The 18,265-nt window shown below is 41.0% G+C and overlaps 1 protein-coding gene across 1 annotated transcript in view; it reads left to right on the forward strand.

The window, feature by feature from the left end:
• Nucleotides 1-18,265, forward strand: part of LOC118798728 (cytoplasmic dynein 2 heavy chain 1) — a 154,819-nt gene that overhangs the window by 86,111 nt on the left and 50,443 nt on the right. Inside the window, 13 exon segments of the mRNA XM_036558254.1 lie at nucleotides 101-238; nucleotides 1,204-1,317; nucleotides 3,628-3,788; nucleotides 5,729-5,852; nucleotides 7,297-7,418; nucleotides 8,257-8,343; nucleotides 8,462-8,588; nucleotides 9,416-9,557; nucleotides 11,415-11,524; nucleotides 13,971-13,991; nucleotides 16,124-16,222; nucleotides 17,084-17,207; nucleotides 17,546-17,709. Of these exon segments, the coding sequence (XP_036414147.1) occupies nucleotides 101-238; nucleotides 1,204-1,317; nucleotides 3,628-3,788; nucleotides 5,729-5,852; nucleotides 7,297-7,418; nucleotides 8,257-8,343; nucleotides 8,462-8,588; nucleotides 9,416-9,557; nucleotides 11,415-11,524; nucleotides 13,971-13,991; nucleotides 16,124-16,222; nucleotides 17,084-17,207; nucleotides 17,546-17,709 (1,533 nt within the window).

Raw genomic sequence — 18,265 nt, forward strand, 5'->3', positions numbered from 1 at the left:
TATTTACAGTGGAAGACACTGTTATGAAACGAACGACAGTAGAGGCAAACAGCAAGCGTAGCTTAAATCATTCATATCTCTCTCTTTGGTGTCTGTGTAGGCGGGCGTGGCTAAGCTGAACGAAGCGAAGTCATTGGTCGACGAGCTGAAGCGACGGGCGGCCGAGCAGAGCGTCCTGCTGAAGACCAAACAGGCTGAGGCTGACGCTGCCCTGCAGGAGATCACGCTGTCCATGCAGGTGCGTCTGTGTGCTGGATAGGATTGTTTTTTGATGCTGATACTGGAGCATCAGCTCTTTAGAGACCCTGTCTGCTCATTTCCACGATTTTCTGACGTTTTTACAGTGAACTGGCAGAGAAAGAAAGCGGTTTGTCTTTTTTCTGTTCTGAGATTTTCTGAAATGACCTTTTCTGCCCTTTCTTTCCGTTTGAGGTGGGCGGGACTTAATTTGGCGCAGGTGACGGATATTAAAACTTTTTTTAAACCATGTTGAAAGGGGGTTTAAAGGGGAACTCCAGCAATTTTTCAAATTTTCTGTATAATTAAGTGCAAACAGAGCTGTTCAGAGTGGTTCAGAGTGGTTTGGTGTGAAACGCTCCGTTCTAGATAAACTTACCGAGTCAGAACTGTTCACAGTGGTGCTGATAGGAACCAGAAGTCCACCTCTAAAAGCTCCCTCACAGAAAGTTACTACATGACATGGTTATGAATTCACCGCCTGATGATTGAGACACTGTTTTATGATAAAACAGTAAATATAATGTCTATATTTGTGTTGTAGTCATGGCGACCCCTGGTTCCCATCACCACCGCTGTAAAGACATCTGAACCATTTCACACCAAACCACTCTGAATCACTCTGATTACATCTCACATACTCAGTCATACAGAAATTTTAAGAAATTGGTGGATTTCCCCTTTTAGAGAGTTTCCTTTATTGTTTTTCATGTGGGAGAGCATCTTTCGGTCTCCATCATTCTGCCTAGTCCTTCTAAGTGCTGCTACAGGAGTCTCGTTCATGATTTTTCTGATTTAAAGACCAGAAAACCCCCTTCTGATGATTTATCTTGAAGGTGGGAGGAGCTGAAGAACTACAGGGTTAGGTGTTTTTTTTTCAGTAGGGGGCGCTATTTGCACTCAAGTCACTTTTGTGTGCCACAAACGTACTTGAACACTGAACCGTCACTGCACTGTGTGCTGCAGAACGCGAGTGATCAGAAGACGGAGATGGAGAAGCTGAAGGGGAAGATGGCGCAGGAGGTGGCCAAGATCGAGGAGCGGAAGGAGAAGATCGATGACGAGCTGAAGGAAGTGCAGGTGAACAATCAGAAACGCGTCCTCTAACAGTCGGAGACACAATATGACGCGGTATTTACAGTCAGACGCAGAAGTTTGTTAGAAGTTTGAACAAAACAACAGGGGACCTTCTGGGCCAAAGCGCTGTGGAGATCAGCTCTGAGTTCAGTTCATGAACGAGCTGAGTCAGGTGTGTTTAATGAGGCAGTGAGCTGAAGTCTGCAGTGTTTCGGCCTGCGAGGACTGGAGCCTGACACACGCTCTACAGTTAATAATTATTATTTTAGTGCACAGTTTCTATTTATTTGTTGACTTTACCATATGAGAAAAAAATATATATTAAATATTAATTGTGCCATTACTTTTGCATTAAATTGTGCATTAAAATGCGCAGAGGTGTCTGTAGAGGGTGTGTTGGCTTATTTCCACTTAGGCTTTGTTTACACAGCAGGTAAAAGTGGCCCAAATCTCATCTTTTCTTCATATGTGACACAGATGTGTGTCTGTGTGTCATTGTGAACAGATAAATACACTCAATCTGACATTTTCAATTCCGATTTGAGACGCTTTCATATGTGGTACTGAAATCCGACACGTATCCGATCTGCGGCAATGCGACTCAGTCTGAACAGCCAGATCGGAATTCATGCGACTTTTACGTCAGTCCAACTCGACAGTCATCATAATTTTGCGCAGCTGAGACTCAATAAACATTTAGGCTGATGTTTCTGCACAAAAATTAGAAGAGACGTATCCAAAACTCTCCGTGTTTGAAGAGGTTTTGAATGAAACGGCCGAACGCAGCCGGAAGAGTCTGAGGCTGCAGCGGCAAAACAAAGTTTAAAGAGTCCGAGGACGCGAACCAAAGAAGTGACCGCGCCCTTTTTACGGCTTGAACACATTCTGGGTGATGAGCCCAGCTGTCAGTCAGTGAAGCTTCATGATGTTTAGGAGCTGATCTGTTCAGACTGATGTTACATACAGATCACATTTAAAAGATGATCTGAACAGCCAAACAAAAAAATCAGATTTGGTGAGAAAATCAGATTTGGGCCACTTTTGCCTGCTGTGTGAACGCAGCCTTAGAAAATCAACAGCAATTTGCAGACGTGCCCATATTTCTGCACAGGGACGTTTCCACTCAGAGAGCAAACGGGCTGAGACTGAAACAGCTGTTTCTCCTACTGTCTGATATTTCAGAGTGATTTCCCTCCATGCACCCTTTCTGTCGAGCACTGTGGATCACCACATCAGCTGAAAGTGTGCCAAAGAGCAGTCCGAGTCTCTTGTTGCTAAGCAACAGAGAGAGGAAGGTTAGCTGAAGTCATCGGTGGCTGGTGAATGCGGCCGATACCGATACTGATTTTTTTGGGGCTAAAAATTGTTATAATTCTGATAAGACTGAGTTCTACTCTCTTAAAAAGATGGTTCTTTAATAAAGACTTTGCATGATTAAAGGGTTCTTTGCATCGTACTGTGGTCCTTCAGATTGAGGCAGAATGTGTTGTGTGTGGTTCTATGTAGAACCATTTCAAAAGGGGTTCTATGTAGCAGCAAAAGCGTTCTTCTATTGTATACAAGCTTGACATCATAACAATAGAAGAACACTTTTTGAACCACACCGAACACATTCTCCATCAATCTAAAGAACCATTTCACCATGCAGAGAACACTTTAAGCGTGCAGATGGTTCATGGAGTGTTCATGGTTCTACATAGAACCATTGTCTATGTCTGCTCTCTGATTGGACAGAAGCTCAGAGTTCTGTGTTCTGGATTGTTGCCGTGGTCACCGTGTGCGGTGTGTTTACCGTCTTATGACGTCAAGCTTTACGTTACGTTTACTTCACGTTATAATAGAAGAACGCTTTTTGGTGCTATATAGAACCATTTTCAAAAAGGTTCTATACAGAACCTTATACGACACATTCTGCATCAATCTGAAGAAACATGTCATGATGCAAAGAACCTTTTAATCAGGCAAAGGGTTTTTTGAGTGTTCATAGTTCAATATGGAACCATAAAGAACCATTAAGAACCGTAGTTTGTAGTGACTCAGTTTAATATCGGACTCTTAGTGCAGTTGGACTGCAGCAGCTGTTCTCTGTTCCGTGCGGTTTCACTGTTTCAGTAGCTGATCTGTGGTACAGGTTCTAATAGAAACTACAGATGACGTTCTGCTCTGACGTTCTGTCGCTGGTGCAGGACTGAAAGCCTGCAGCGCCGCCGCGTCTCCTCGGTTCTTTCTGTTGGTCTATAAAAGGGCCCTGACAGTCGGGCTCTAAACTGACTGAGTAAACACTGAGTATCTGCTGACCTGCCTGTTCTGCAGCCGCTGGTCGACGAGGCGAAGCGCGCGGTGGGGAACATTAAGCCCGAGTCCCTGTCGGAGATCCGCTCGCTGCGCATGCCTCCCGACGTCATCAGAGACATCCTGGAGGGAGTGCTGAGGCTCATGGGAATATTCGACACCTCCTGGGTCAGCATGAAGAGGTGAGAGATAATCAATAATGGATATATAAAGACCGTTCTGCTGAATTAGTTCAAACCACACACACACGTTTTCTAAGCCGCTTATCCTTCTGGTCGGCGGGGGGTGCTGGAGCCTATCCCAGCAGTCATTGGGCGGAAGGCAGGAAACACCCTGGACAGGCCACCAGTCCATCACAGGGCAGACAGACAGACAGACATACACATTCACACACACACTCACACCTAGAGGCAGTTTAGAGTGTCCAACTAGCCTGATTGCATGTCTTTAAACCTCAATCACAGAGTTAAGATATTTCAGTCTGTCACCTCTAAATCCAGTCAGGAGGCAGCAGAGCCCAGTTTAAGATATTTAGAACAATCAGTTATTGTGGTTATGAACCTTTTCAACACATGTGGACATGATCCATTATAAATACCAACACTCAGCATATTAAAATCTGCATTGCTCTGCCACTTGTCACTCTCACCTTCACTTACGTTGTATTTAGATCTGGCAGTATTTGCTCTCCTCTAGGAAATTTTCTGCTTTTTTCTGCTTTTTTGGTGAAAGTGTAAAAAGGTGGACGCAGATGCTAAAAGACAAGCCTGCTGACCGACACTTTAGGGGTGCCCCAACACCCAGTGAGCTCTCTTACTAGCCTCTGTCTACATGGGCAGCTGTTTAAGTAGACGGCATTCTCACCGGCATCAAGCCTTATAAGACAGATAAACGAGACGCTCTGCTTGTCTTGAGTATTTAAAAAGAAAGAAAAACATATTAAACTCAGCCTTTCAACAAATAATGAATTCATCTTTAAAAACTTTAGCAGAAAATAGATACACAATAAATATTAGATTAAAAAGATTAAAAAAGATTAGATGTTTTCTCCTTTTTTGCATTTCTTCTATATGGGCTTCAATAAAATATTGGTTATATTTATTCTAATGTTTGTGTTTTTGAAGAATTAAATGCTCACTCCTCAGATAAATAGCTTTACACATCCTTTTTTCAAATTCATTTTGCACAGCACTGCATGCACACGTTACACACTGTTATTACTAGTATTATATTTTATGATTGTATTAGAGAGAGATACAAAGGGAGAGAGAGAGAGAGAGAGAGAGAGAGAGACAGATACAGAGGGAGAGAGAGAAAGAGAGAGAGACCTACAGAGAGAGAGAGAGACATACAGAAGGAGAGAGAAAGAGAGACATACAGAGGGAGAGAGAGAGAGAGACCTACAGAGAGAGAGAGAGACATACAGAAGGAGAGAGAAAGAGAGACATACAGAGGGAGAGAGAGAGAGAGACCTACAGAGAGAGAGAGACATACAAAGGGAGAGAGAGAAAGAGAGAGAGAGAGAGATGAAGTGAGAAAGAGAGAGAGAGAGTGACACATACAGAGAGTGAGAGAGAGAGATGAAGTGAGAAAGAGAGAGAGAGAGTGACACATACAGAGAGTGAGAGAGAGAGATGAAGTGAGAGAGATATATATATAGAGAGAGAGAGATGAAGTGAGAAAGAGAGAGAGTGACACATACAGAGAGTGAGAGAGAGAGATGAAGTGAGATATATATATATATATATATATATATATATATATATATAGAGAGAGAGAGAGAGAGATGAAGTGAGAAAGAGAGAGAGAGATAGAGACACAGATACAGAGAGTGAGAGAGATAGAGAGGGAGAGAATCTCACTGAGAAATCTGAGGCAGCTGTAAAATGAAGCAGAACGGTTCTAATAAATGCGTGTTACTGTAATGAGACGGTGGTTCTGTTCTGAGAGGCTCGGCACGTCGCGCGTGTTTTAATTAGTCTGTAATTAGAGCGTAATTGCTGTAAATGAAGAACCGGCTCTGAGCTGATTAGTTGAGCTCAGTGGAGCTGTGTCAGTGAGTGTGACTGAGCGTATCACGCTGGATTGGTCTGATTCTGCGGTTCCGAATGTTTGGGTCTAGTTTTCTGGCGAAGCGCGGAGTGAGAGAGGACATCGCCACCTTCGACGCCCGGAACATCACCCACGAGATCCGGGAGAGCGTGGAGGAGCTGCTGCACCGCAACAAGGCCTCCTTCGACCCCAAGGTACCTCAGCCATCACACGTCTCTCACTGACACTGTTATCAGGGGTCACAGCTGGACGTCTGGGTGCAGCCTATCAGAGTAGCGGGGGCGGGGCTCACGACATAGACACACCCACACTCAAATTATTTGCAGTTTTTCTGAAGTGTTTAAAACGAGGTTGTGATGTTTGGAGTTTATTTTATTTGTGGGCAGCACAGCAGAAGCTGAAAAAGGTTCTACTGGAGAACCTTTATATATCTGAGACAAACCAGCCTATAGATGATATATATAACACAGAAAATCATAATCAAAAAATCGATTTATCGCATCAAACCTGAGACTATTTGTATCATTACACTTCTACACACTTAAGATGGTTATTCAAATGTTTTAGGAAAGAAAATGGTCCTATTTAGCATCAATAAGGGTTCTTCTATTATAACAATATCAAGCTTGTAGCAATAGAAGAACCCTTTTTGGTTCAGTACAGAACGATTCTGTAAAGAACCATCTGCAGCACATTTTCCATCAATCTGAAGAACCATTTTATCATGCAAAGAACCTTTAATCATGCAGAGGTTTTTTTTGAGTGTTTATGGTTCTATATACAACCACTTTCTTCACTAAAGAACCCTTAAAGAACTATTTTTTAAGTTTAAAACAGTGCTCTTTTCGTGTGCCTGTAGTTGAGCTCTAAGACTTGCACTTTATACACCTTAATAAGCTAATTTTAATAATGTTTAAATAAAAAAAAATTCCTTTTAATGATTTTTAATGTTTTTTATATACACCCTTTTGTGTCTTTAAGTTATAGCACTTCATATCTTTTTAGCGTATTATTATTCCTCTGCATTTCTTTTTTTCCGTCTTATTTTGATTGTTTTTCACTCTTAAGCACTCTTCCTTTATTTTTTTTTTGTTCTTCTTTCTCTTATTTATGTAAAGCACATTGAAATGCCCTCGTGTATGAAATATTTGTTTGTTTTACTCTCATACAGTGTCAGAAACCACATAATCTGGTCTGTTAGAGATACTGAACACCTTCACACGCTTTGAGGTGATTTAGGCAAGGAGTTAGCTCCATGCTTTAGTGCTGGCAATTCCTTCCGCCGTAAAATGTAGTCCCCTTTTTTGTTATAAACCCATTAAACTGTGCGAATATCAGGTTCAGCTCATCTTGTTTCAGGGTTTTCAGGTGAAGCTGAATGTGGTTTTGTGTGAGTCAGTCTGAAAAATGTTTCACAGCCCATTTTTGATAAATTGCATTGTGTTGGTTTCTGGCGGATTCCTGTTTGTTTTCATTTGCAGTAGTTATATTTGGTGGTACGGCTCTGCTGTGGGACCTCCCCGTCCTTCAGTGTGTAGACATGGAAAGCCTAAGGCAGGGAGAGCAGCAGAAGGACTCTTGCCATGCATTAGAAATTACAAACTGTGGTGTAAACACTTCTATATGTGCACATTTCAGAATGCGAAGCGTGCGAGTGCAGCCGCTGCTCCGTTAGCCGCGTGGGTGAAGGCTAACGTCCAGTATTCGCACGTTCTGGAGAAAATACAACCACTGGAGGCCGAACAAGCCGGACTGATAGAGTCAGTACACACAAACACACACATTTATATACAGTTACACAGTTTATACAGTCTGATTACATTTATTTAATTTACAGTTAAAACAGCCATTAAGTTCAATTTGTAGATCAAGAGATGTTTGAGAGGAGATCAGATATAAGATAATCCACCATGTTAATTAGAGAAGGAGTGAAAAACAGGAGTTTCCAAAATCTGATTAAAAACTCCAGAAAAAACGGGGCTCCTAGCAACCACCTGGAAGAGCTGTTAGACCCCAAAACTGCCCCCATCAGATAAACAGCACTTAAAGCTTTCATCTCTGAGAGAGAGGAGAAAATCAAGCTGCTTCAGATCTGAAAACATCCACAGGTGTTTCTGTCCATCCTTCCACTGTGAGAAGACGACTCAGTGCTGTGGGTCTGAAAGGATGTGTAGCTGATCAAGAAGAACCTCACTGAGAAAAGGAGACGGACACATCAAACAAAGAAGCTGAACGATGGACTGACCACCCCAGAGTCCAGACCTCAACACCACTGAATGTGTTTGATTACTTCAGAAAATGATCAACCAGCTTCTAAGACTGAACTTTGGAGGTGTGTCTGCAGATTCTTTGAGGAGCTGAAAGTGAGGCTCCTGAAAAGAATGGAAGCTGGAATAAAGGTGAAGAGTGACTCACTGACACTCAGACAGCTGAGCGTAGATTCAGCTGCTGAGGATTCTGGGTAATTTTTAGTTTTGCTGGCACTGAAAAATGAATAAATTGGCTGTTTTGACTGGAAGTTAAATAAATGAAGGGTCTCTGAGTTTTTACTGTAGTTTAATGCTGTGTAATTCTACTGTAACTGATTTTCTCTCTCAGAAATCTGCGAAAGACGGAGAGCCGTAAGAACAAGCTGGAAGCTCAGCTCAACTCGGTTGGGGAAAAAGTTCTGGAGCTGAAAGAGAAGTAGGATATTTATATGTATATATTCATTTTTGCTTAAGTTCTTGTTGTAAACTAATAAAATGCAGATTAGTAAGATTAAGTGTGTGTGTGTGTGTGTGTGTGTGTGTGTGTGTCCCAGGTTTCAGTGTCGTACTACTGAAGCTGCGAAGCTGGAGGCTGATGTAAGCAGAGCTCAGGAGACCATCAGCGCTGCGGAGAAGCTCATCCACCAGCTGGACGGAGAGCACACGCGCTGGAGCTCACAGGTCAGTACCGACCCCAGACCTCAGAGACCTCAGAACATCTGATTTACAGAGTTTCAGGAAACGGTTCAGGGCATCATGAAACGCCAGATTTCCACTACAATTAGATCAGATTTGAATGTTTTGGTACAATTCAGAATAATTAAAAAATAATGTATAGAGTAAAAACATACCAAATATAACTGGAGGACCTCTTTACAGAGCAGCATGCAATAAAAACACTACAGCAGTTTTTTAGTTTTTACATTTGAAAATATACAGAGACCTTTATTGTGTCCAGGGGAAAATTATTCAAATCAATTATAATTGATTGTAATATTCCATTCATAATTGATGCACTTGAATAAAAAGTAAATCGAGAAGATAAAATAGATACTTAGTAATTACCATGTGAATGTAAGTATCATGTTATTGTTAAAAATAAACCATGTACAGGTATAACTGATTTAATCGGAAAGTTGCAGTGAAAATCAGACATTTGTTCTAGCAAATCTATACCTGCACATATAGATTGACATCTTGTGCGTTTTATATATATATATATATCAGACTCACATATAGAAAAGTATACAACTGTACATACCATAGCTTTTATTTCATATCTTATATTACTGTACAGAGCTGTATATTGGAATGGTGCAGCACTGGTGTGTACTGATGTGTATAATGTGTATATGTATATATTTAGAGTCTAATATGTGTGTATATGTTTATATGTTTATATTTTCTTTTCTTATATATGTTTTGTATATTTAAGTAGTACTAGGGTGTATTTATGACCCTGTGATTTGTGTGTGTGTGTGTGTGTGTGTGTGTGTGTGTGTGTACAGGTGGATGAGATCAGTGAGGAGTTGGACACTCTCCCTAAACGAGTGCAGCTGGCAGCAGCTTTCATCACCTACCTGTCTGCTGCACCTGAGGACCAGCGCAGAGCCAAGCTGCACACCTGGATGGAGAACTCCGGATTACAGAGTAAAACACACACACACAGACACACAATCTCAGGACACGGGGTTATACATATCTACGACATTATCTATATGTAATTATCCATAATTAGTAAAAATGTGTCTTTTATATACAAGTAAATATCAGCATCAAGCTTGTTTGAGGGATTATTCAGAGTAAATCCACCTTTTACTCATCTGGAGGCCAAAATCACTAGTTCACAGAAAAGTGTCAATAACGGCATTTGCAAGTGATTTTTCTCTCCTTTCACTCGTTCACATGATTGATTTTTTGAGCTTGATCAGTTTGACCAGCAGGAGAGATAAAGTTCAATAAAAGTCATTAAATTAAAGACTATAACTAGCATTTACGGAGTCCTCTTTAACTCTATAAAATAAACGTTATTTAATTTACACACAGCATAAAGTAGCTAACATAGATACTTACTGCTCAGCCTCTTAGAGACACACACTTCAGATAACGCAGAACGTCCCTCGTTCTTCACCGTAGCTCAGTCAGGTTATATCCTGTGTGTATTATCTATAAGTCCCTATATATAATAATATCCCATTTGTACTACATGTATATATGTTTCCATATATAATAATAATAATAATAATAATATTCCCCATATGTATTTGTATATTGTCGCTGTCTAAATAAAAACACATATCTCCATTTTTGTTGATTTTTTTCTTCTACATCATTTGAACATTGTTGTTTTTTACCTTGTATGAAAACTTAATGATGAATGGACCAATAGAAATGCTCCAAGATCAGTTGGAATGAAACCCTTTTACATTCACTTACATTATAAGTTCAGAAGGTTTTTGCTGTCTCCTGTAAAGTTACTCTTTTAGAGATACATGTTTTTCTTTGGACAGCGATGACATGTAGCTCTCTATATTTATTAATATATTAATATATAGAGTACATGTATGTAATAATATATATAATATATGTATGTAGAATGTTCTAAACCTTCTGGTTCTTCATCTTCTAATTTCAGAAACTAACCCTACCTTAATCCCAGTAACTCTTTCAATAAATAAAAATAAGACAGAGCACTGAACAAAAATCACATTACAGAGTCAGGAGTATTTTGTTGGTACAAAAACAGCCGGTAATACTTTACTGTAGGGTTCTGTTCATAAGGCTACATTACACCTACGTACACTTGTCACAACGACTGATGGAACCCTACAGAAATGTGTATGAATGTTTATTCCAGCAGGCATCGTTTGCTACGTTTGCCAGTTTTGGTTAATGTCAGCTAAAACAGCCTTTATGACGGATGAGGCTTGTTGGGATGAACGTTTATAAACATTAATGTAGGGTTATGTCAGTCGTCATGACAAGCTAATGTAGGTGTCATGTAGCCTTATGAACAGTAGCCTACACTCTTAAAGAAGATGGTTCTTCAAGGATTCTTTAGTGAAGAAAATGGTTCTCTATAAAACCATGAATACGAACCCTTTGCGTGAATAAATGGTTCTTTGCATCGTTACATGGTTCTTCAGATTGATGGAGGCTGTGTTGTAGATGGTTCTATATAGCACCAAAAAGGGTTCTTCTATTGTTATGATGTCAAGCCTGTACCAATAGAAAAACCCTTTTTGGTGCTTTACAGAACTCTTTTCAAAAAGGTTGTATATAGGACCATAGAGAACACACACAAGAACCATTTAGCATGCAGTTCTTGGTTCTATATGGAACCATTTTCCTTACTAAAGAGCCCTTGAAGAGCCATCTTTTTAAAGAGTGCACAGTAAAGTGTTACCAAACTATCACTAACCTGTGCACGCTGCAGTGTTCTGACTCGTCAGTGCTGGAGGCTTTTGATTGGCTGGTGAGTGACAGCTGCTGTTCTGTGATCGTCAGAGTTTGACCTGCGTCACTTCCTGTGTTCTGAGAGTGAGCAGCTGATCTGGAAGAGTGAAGGGTTGCCGTCTGATGACCTGTCCATGGAGAACGCCCTCGTTATCCTGCAGGTACTCCACACCCACACGAACACACGGCCGCATCTGCTAGACGTCCGCAGTGGTGCTGAGTCAGTGAGTATGTGCAGAAGAAGCCACAGCTGATTATCAGACCTGAACTTCCAGATCTTTTAGAGAGAACTTCTTTCTCTGAACTTCTAGATCTTTTAGAGAGAACGTCTTCTTTCACTGAACTTCCAGATCTTTTAGAGAGAACTTCTTTCTCTGAACTTCTAGATCTTTTAGAGAGAACTTCATCTTTCTCTGAACTTCCAGATCTTTTAGAGAGAACGTCTTCTTTCTCTGAACTTCCAGATCTTTTAGAGAGAACGTCTTCTTTCTCTGAACTTCCAGATCTTATAGAGAGAACGTCTTCTTTCTCTGAACTTCCAGATCTTTTAGAGAGAATGTCTTCTTTCTCTGAACTTCCAGATCTTATAGAGAGAACTTCTCCTTTCTCTGAACTTCAAGATGTTCTAGAGAGAACTTCTTTGTCTGAATTTCCAGATCTTCTAGAGAGAACTTCTTTCTCTGAACTTCTAGATCTTTTAGAGAGAACTTCATCTTTCTCTGAACTTCCAGATCTTTTAGAGAGAACTTCTTATTTCTCTGAACTTCCAGATCTTTTAGAGAGAACTTCTTCTTTCACTGAACTTCCAGATCTTTTAGAGAGAACTTCTTTCTCTGAACTTCTAGATCTTTTAGAGAGAACTTCATCTTTCTCTGAACTTCCAGATCTTTTAGAGAGAACTTCTTATTTCTCTGAACTTCCAGATCTTTTAGAGAGAACTTCTTTGTCTGAACTTCCAGATCTTATAGAGAGAACTTCTCCTTTCTCTGAACTTCCAGATGTTCTAGAGAGAACTTCTTTGTCTGAATTTCCAGATCCTCTAGAGAGAACTTCTTCTTTCTCTGAACTTCCAGATCCTCTAGAGAGAACTTCTTCTTTCTCTGAACTTCCAGTTCTTCTAGAGAGAACTTCTCCTCTCTCTGATCTTCCAGATCTTTTAGAGAGAACTTCTCCTCTCTCTGATCTTCCAGATCTTCTAGATAGAACTTCTTCTTTCTCTGATCTTCCAGATCTTCTAGACAGAACTTCTTCTTTCTCTGATCTTCCAGATCTTTTAGAGAGAACTTCTCCTTTCTTTGAACTTCCAGATCTTTTAGAGAGAACTTCATCTTTCTCTGAACTTCCAGATCTTCTAGAGAGGACTTCTTTCTCTGAACTTCTAGATCTTTTAGAGAGAACTTCATCTTTCTCTGAACTTCCAGATCTTCTAGAGAGGACTTCTTTCTCTGAACTTCTAGATCTTTTAGAGAGAACTTCATCTTTCTCTGAACTTCCAGATCTTTTAGAGAGAACTTCTTATTTCTCTGAACTTCCAGATCTTTTAGAGAGAACTTCTTCTTTCACTGAACTTCCAGATCTTTTAGAGAGAACTTCTTTCTCTGAACTTCTAGATCTTTTAGAGAGAACTTCATCTTTCTCTGAACTTCCAGATCTTTTAGAGAGAACTTCTTATTTCTCTGAACTTCCAGATCTTTTAGAGAGAACTTCTTTGTCTGAACTTCCAGATCTTATAGAGAGAACTTCTCCTTTCTCTGAACTTCCAGATGTTCTAGAGAGAACTTCTTTGTCTGAATTTCCAGATCCTCTAGAGAGAACTTCTTCTTTCTCTGAACTTCCAGATCCTCTAGAGAGAACTTCTTCTTTCTCTGAACTTCCAGTTCTTCTAGAGAGAACTTCTCCTCTCTCTGATCTTCCAGATCTTTTAGAGAGAACTTCTCCTCTCTCTGATCTTCCAGATCTTCTAGATAGAACTTCTTCTTTCTCTGATCTTCCAGATCTTCTAGACAGAACTTCTTCTTTCTCTGATCTTCCAGATCTTTTAGAGAGAACTTCTCCTTTCTTTGAACTTCCAGATCTTTTAGAGAGAACTTCATCTTTCTCTGAACTTCCAGATCTTCTAGAGAGAACCTCTTCTTTCTCTGAACTTCCAGATCTTTTAGAGAGAACTTCTCCTCTCTCTGAACTTCCAGATCTTCTAGAGAAAACTTCTCCTTTGTCTGTTCTCCTCCGTTTAAAGCTGGTTGAAACGCACTCTGAATCCGTCTGTTTAGCATCTCCGTAGTTGGAATTAGTCAGTTTCTGATTGACGTCATTTAATATCAGGCCACAGTAGATCAGTCGCAGAACTGCTGCCTTATATTGCATATTTGTAATACGGCCCTCAGTCTCTGAAAGCCCATCCATGTATCTCCATCGCCGTTCTAATGTAATCTCACTCACTCTGCGTCTCCGTTGTGTGTGATGGGTGTTTTTACTGTGTTTGTCAGCGTGTCTGATTGTTTAATGTCCAGTCACTGTTTTAATTCTGTCATTAGTCACTCATTAAGCTTCTGTGGTCACTGTGCTCAGTCTGTGTGTGTTTGTGTGTGTTTCACATGCTGCTTTCAGATCACTGCACTAAAGACCCGGGTAAGAGCACTCACTCACTCACTCACTCACTCACTCACTCACTCTCTCACTCTCTCACTCACTCACTCACTCACTCTCTCACTCTCTCACTCACTCACTCACTCACTCACTCTCTCACTCTCTCACTCACTCACTCACTCTCTCACTCTCTCACTCACTCACTCACTCACTCTCTCACTCTCTCACTCACTCACTCACTCACTCTCTCACTCTCTCACTCACTCACTCACTCACTCACTCTCTCACTCACTCACTCACTCTCTCACTCTCTCACTCACTCACTCACTCACTCTCTCACTCTCTCACTCACTCACTCACTCACTCTCTCACTCTCTCACTCACTCACTCACTCACTCACTCACTCTCTCACTCACTCACTCACTCACTCACTCTCTCACTCACTCACTCACTCTCTCACTCACTCACTCACTCACTCACTCTCTCACTCACTCACTCACTCACTCACTCACTCACTCTCTCACTTTCTCACTCTCTCACTCACTTGCTCACTCACTGTCACCTCATCATACGCTCACTCGCTCACTCTCTCTCATTAACCTGTGTGTCGGGGTGCTGAAGCACTGTGGGGTGTTTTACTGAGACTTTAGTCACCAAGGGCTGTGTTACAGAAACTCCCTCTCTTTTAGTCCTATGTTCAGATCTGACAGGCTAAGATCAGATTTTTCACTAATTCATATTACAGAAGCAAATCTGATCTCAACTTAGGAATCTCTATCTGATCTTACAGCATCTTATCTACAGTTAGAAAATCTTAACCTACTCGATCAGAATCGACAATCAGCTATCATGCCTGTTTCCTAGCAACCGACCATAAACACACAGCTGAAATGTAAACACGTCATCAAAATAATCACGCTAGTTAGCCAGACAGCTGCTGCTACTGATGCTAAAGTATGATAAACTGTAAGTTGTGAATACTGTCAGAGCGCCCCCTGCTGTTTATCAGAGCGTCGCCGCTCCCCAGTTTCAGTCTCCGTTTCCCAAACGCTTTAGCCGAGCGCGCTAACGTTACTCCTCCTAATAAACAGACACGCGTTCAGCTCCGTCTCCTCGTTATTCACCACCATCACTGTAATATTTCATCATCAACATTAACACACGAAGGTAATCAGAGGGACGGTGGAGATCGAGTCTGCAGTCTGTAGTGAAACGTCTCCAGTTTGAGTTTCCGCCACACATAACAGCCCAAACAGGTCCAGTGGGTTCAGCTCTGTGTGTGTCGTGTGATCTGAGGAGATCTGGGAGTTTGAGTTCTTATTCGTAGCCCAAACATATGTTTTGTTCTCCCTCTTTGCCTTGTTGTCTAGTGTCGTCTCACAACAGATTCTGTGACGAACCTCGTTAAGTGCGTGATTCTCTCCATTTTAGAAATCTAAAGATTTTAAAAGTCGTGTGTTAAACGCTCAGCCTTACCTGCTCTGTTGGAACAAAAATGCTGTAATGTATCATTTATGTTTACGTTTATGCTTATGTAGGCGAACCATGAGACTGCTTCGTCAGATTTGGCCGTCATTATAGCACCCCCTTGCTGTAATGCTCAGAATGCAGCTCACGCTTGAATTGCATTAGGAATTGCATTGTGAAACATTTTTAAAGCAACAACATGCAAAACCATGTCTACGTATGTGTCCTTGCGTGAGGTTTGTTCCTGGACTACTGTGCGTCTAAGGCTGATATATGTAAATCAGCTCTGTTCTGATTGGCTGTGCCTCGTTCAAAAAGCACTCAGGGCTGGAACAACTTCAGTGTGGGGGGCGGGGCTAAACTGCTATAGGCTGAATAGGTGGAAGTATGTAAATGAGTCGGTTCTCGTGTCAACACAGGAGCAATGAATTGAAAACGGGCCGTTTTTCAGTTTACTTCATATGGACTGAGGGGCGTACTGATACTTTAACAGTGTTTATATGCTGCAGCGACTCCTTTACTTAAAAAAGCAGGAAATCAGATTTTCCATGAAAAGCACATTGAAGCACTTGCAGAAATTAGCACTGATCATAGAAGAGCTTATTGATAATGTCCACTGATCAGTACTGACAATCAGTAGTCATAATAATACTGTGTGTGTGTGTGTGTGTGTGTGTGTGTGTGTGTGTGTGTGTGTGTGTGTGTAGAGCGTTGCGTGTCCGTTCCTGATTGACCCCTCCTCTCGAGCCACAGAGTGGTTACGCACTCACCTGAAGGAGCATCGGCTGGAAGTCGTCAACCAACAGGTAAACACACAAACACATCACAGCGCGTTAGCAGGACTGATACGGCAGAACGTCAGAACCGCAGGAGCGTTTACGGTTCTGCAGAGTTGGAGAACAACAGAAGAAGCTGTGTGGTTCTACACAGATAAACAAACAAATTAACACCTTCTAATTAGCATTGAACTGGATTTGAATGAAGTCCAGAAAATGCTGCTAGAGTGTGGCATAGTGACTCTCTCTCTACCTCTCTCTGTACTCTCTCTGTGTCTCTCCCCCTTTCTCTCTCTCTCTCTGTACTCTTTTTCTCTCTCTCTCTGTACTCTTTCTGTCTCTCTCTCTCTACTCTTTCTCTCTCTCTCTCTCTCTCTCTCTCTGTACTCTCTCACTGTCTCTCTCTCTCTCTGTACTCTCTCTCTGTCTCTCTCTCTCTCTCTGTACTCTCTCTCTCTCTCTCTCTCTCTGTACTCTCTCTCTCTCTCTCTCTCTCTGTACTCTCTCTCTGTCTCTCTCTCTCCCCCTTTGTCAAGTTCTAGTTTGCTCTATTGACATGACAAATGTATGTTTGTATTGTCAAAGCAGAACAAAAATGCTTTATATATCAAAAGTTAATAAAAAAAACAAAACAGAAAACAAAAAAAGAATAATAAGACAAAATGCAAATCAAGATTAATATGATAATGCGACAATTAAGAAGAGAAAAGAAGTGTTAATTATCAATTAATAATATAAAAGTATATGTAATAATAAAACGAAACCTACTGAATATGTGTGTGTAGTTTATAACAGGAAAGAAAGAAAAAAAAGTCCAACTTTCTCTCTCTCTCTCTCTCTCTCTCTCTCTCTCTCTCTCTCTCTCTCTCTCTCTCTCTCTCTCTCTCTCAGGACTCTAACTTTATCACAGTGTTGGAGTTGGCGGTGCGTTTTGGTAAAACGTTGATAATTCAGGAGGTTGATGGAGTCGAGCCGGTGCTCTACCCTCTACTGCGCCGAGACCTGATCGCCCAGGGTGAGCACATCCTTCATTCCGTCCATCCTTTCATCCGTCCGTCCATCCATTCATCCATCCATTTATTAAACCATCCACCCGCTTATAGATTCATTCGACTATCCATCCATCCATCCCTACATTCATTTATTCATACAACAGTTTGTCTGTCCAGCTATTCGGTCCATCCAGCCATTTGTATTTTTATCCATCCATCCATCCTTCCATTTGTCCATCCCTCTATCCACTTGTCTGTCTACCCATCGATTTATCCATTAATCTGCATGTTCAGTTATCTTGTTTACTGATATCACCCGTTTGTCTGTTATTGACTAAGATTGGGTGGTCTTGTTTTTCAGGTCCTCGCTATGTGGTGCAGATCGGAGATAAAGTCGTTGATTATAACGAGGATTTCCGTCTGTTTCTGGCAACCCGCAACCCCAGCCCCTTCATCCCCCCTGACGCTGCATCCGTGATAACTGAAGTGAACTTCACCACCACAAGAGCAGGACTGCGGGGGCAGGTCAGACACACACACACACACACACACACCATATTGATTCCATCGATTCTGAACTTCTGAACTCTGATATTGAGTACCAATCCGATAACTGTGATATTTGTTTATTCTTCAGTTTAAAATCAGTAGACCTTACTTTTTTTTACTGTGCTTATTGGGTCATAAAGGTTAAATGTAAAAGAAAAAATATCTAATTACACAAGATAAGAAATATATGAAGTGGATGACAAAGTCTGAGTGATGTGTTTGAGTTTTATAATGACCATGACTATAAAACTGCTGAATGTGTATTGGTCATGTTTGGCCAGGTAGGGCTGTGTAATATGACAGCATGTATTGTTATCGTGATAAATGATGTCACAACACAATACGACATGCTTTTTCTAACCATATCATGTTTATCATCAGTGCTTATAGAACAGTGACCAGCTGCATCTTTCATTATGACGAGAACAATATTAGTCCTGTTTAACCAGATTTAGTGCCAAATATTGAATAAAAATCACTGTGTTCACAGTTTTTCATTTTATTTTTAAATGTAGCTCTACTTTTCTCTGTT

Source organism: Colossoma macropomum, unplaced genomic scaffold (assembly GCF_904425465.1).
Source record: "Colossoma macropomum unplaced genomic scaffold, Colossoma_macropomum, whole genome shotgun sequence".
NCBI lineage: Eukaryota > Metazoa > Chordata > Actinopteri > Characiformes > Serrasalmidae > Colossoma > Colossoma macropomum.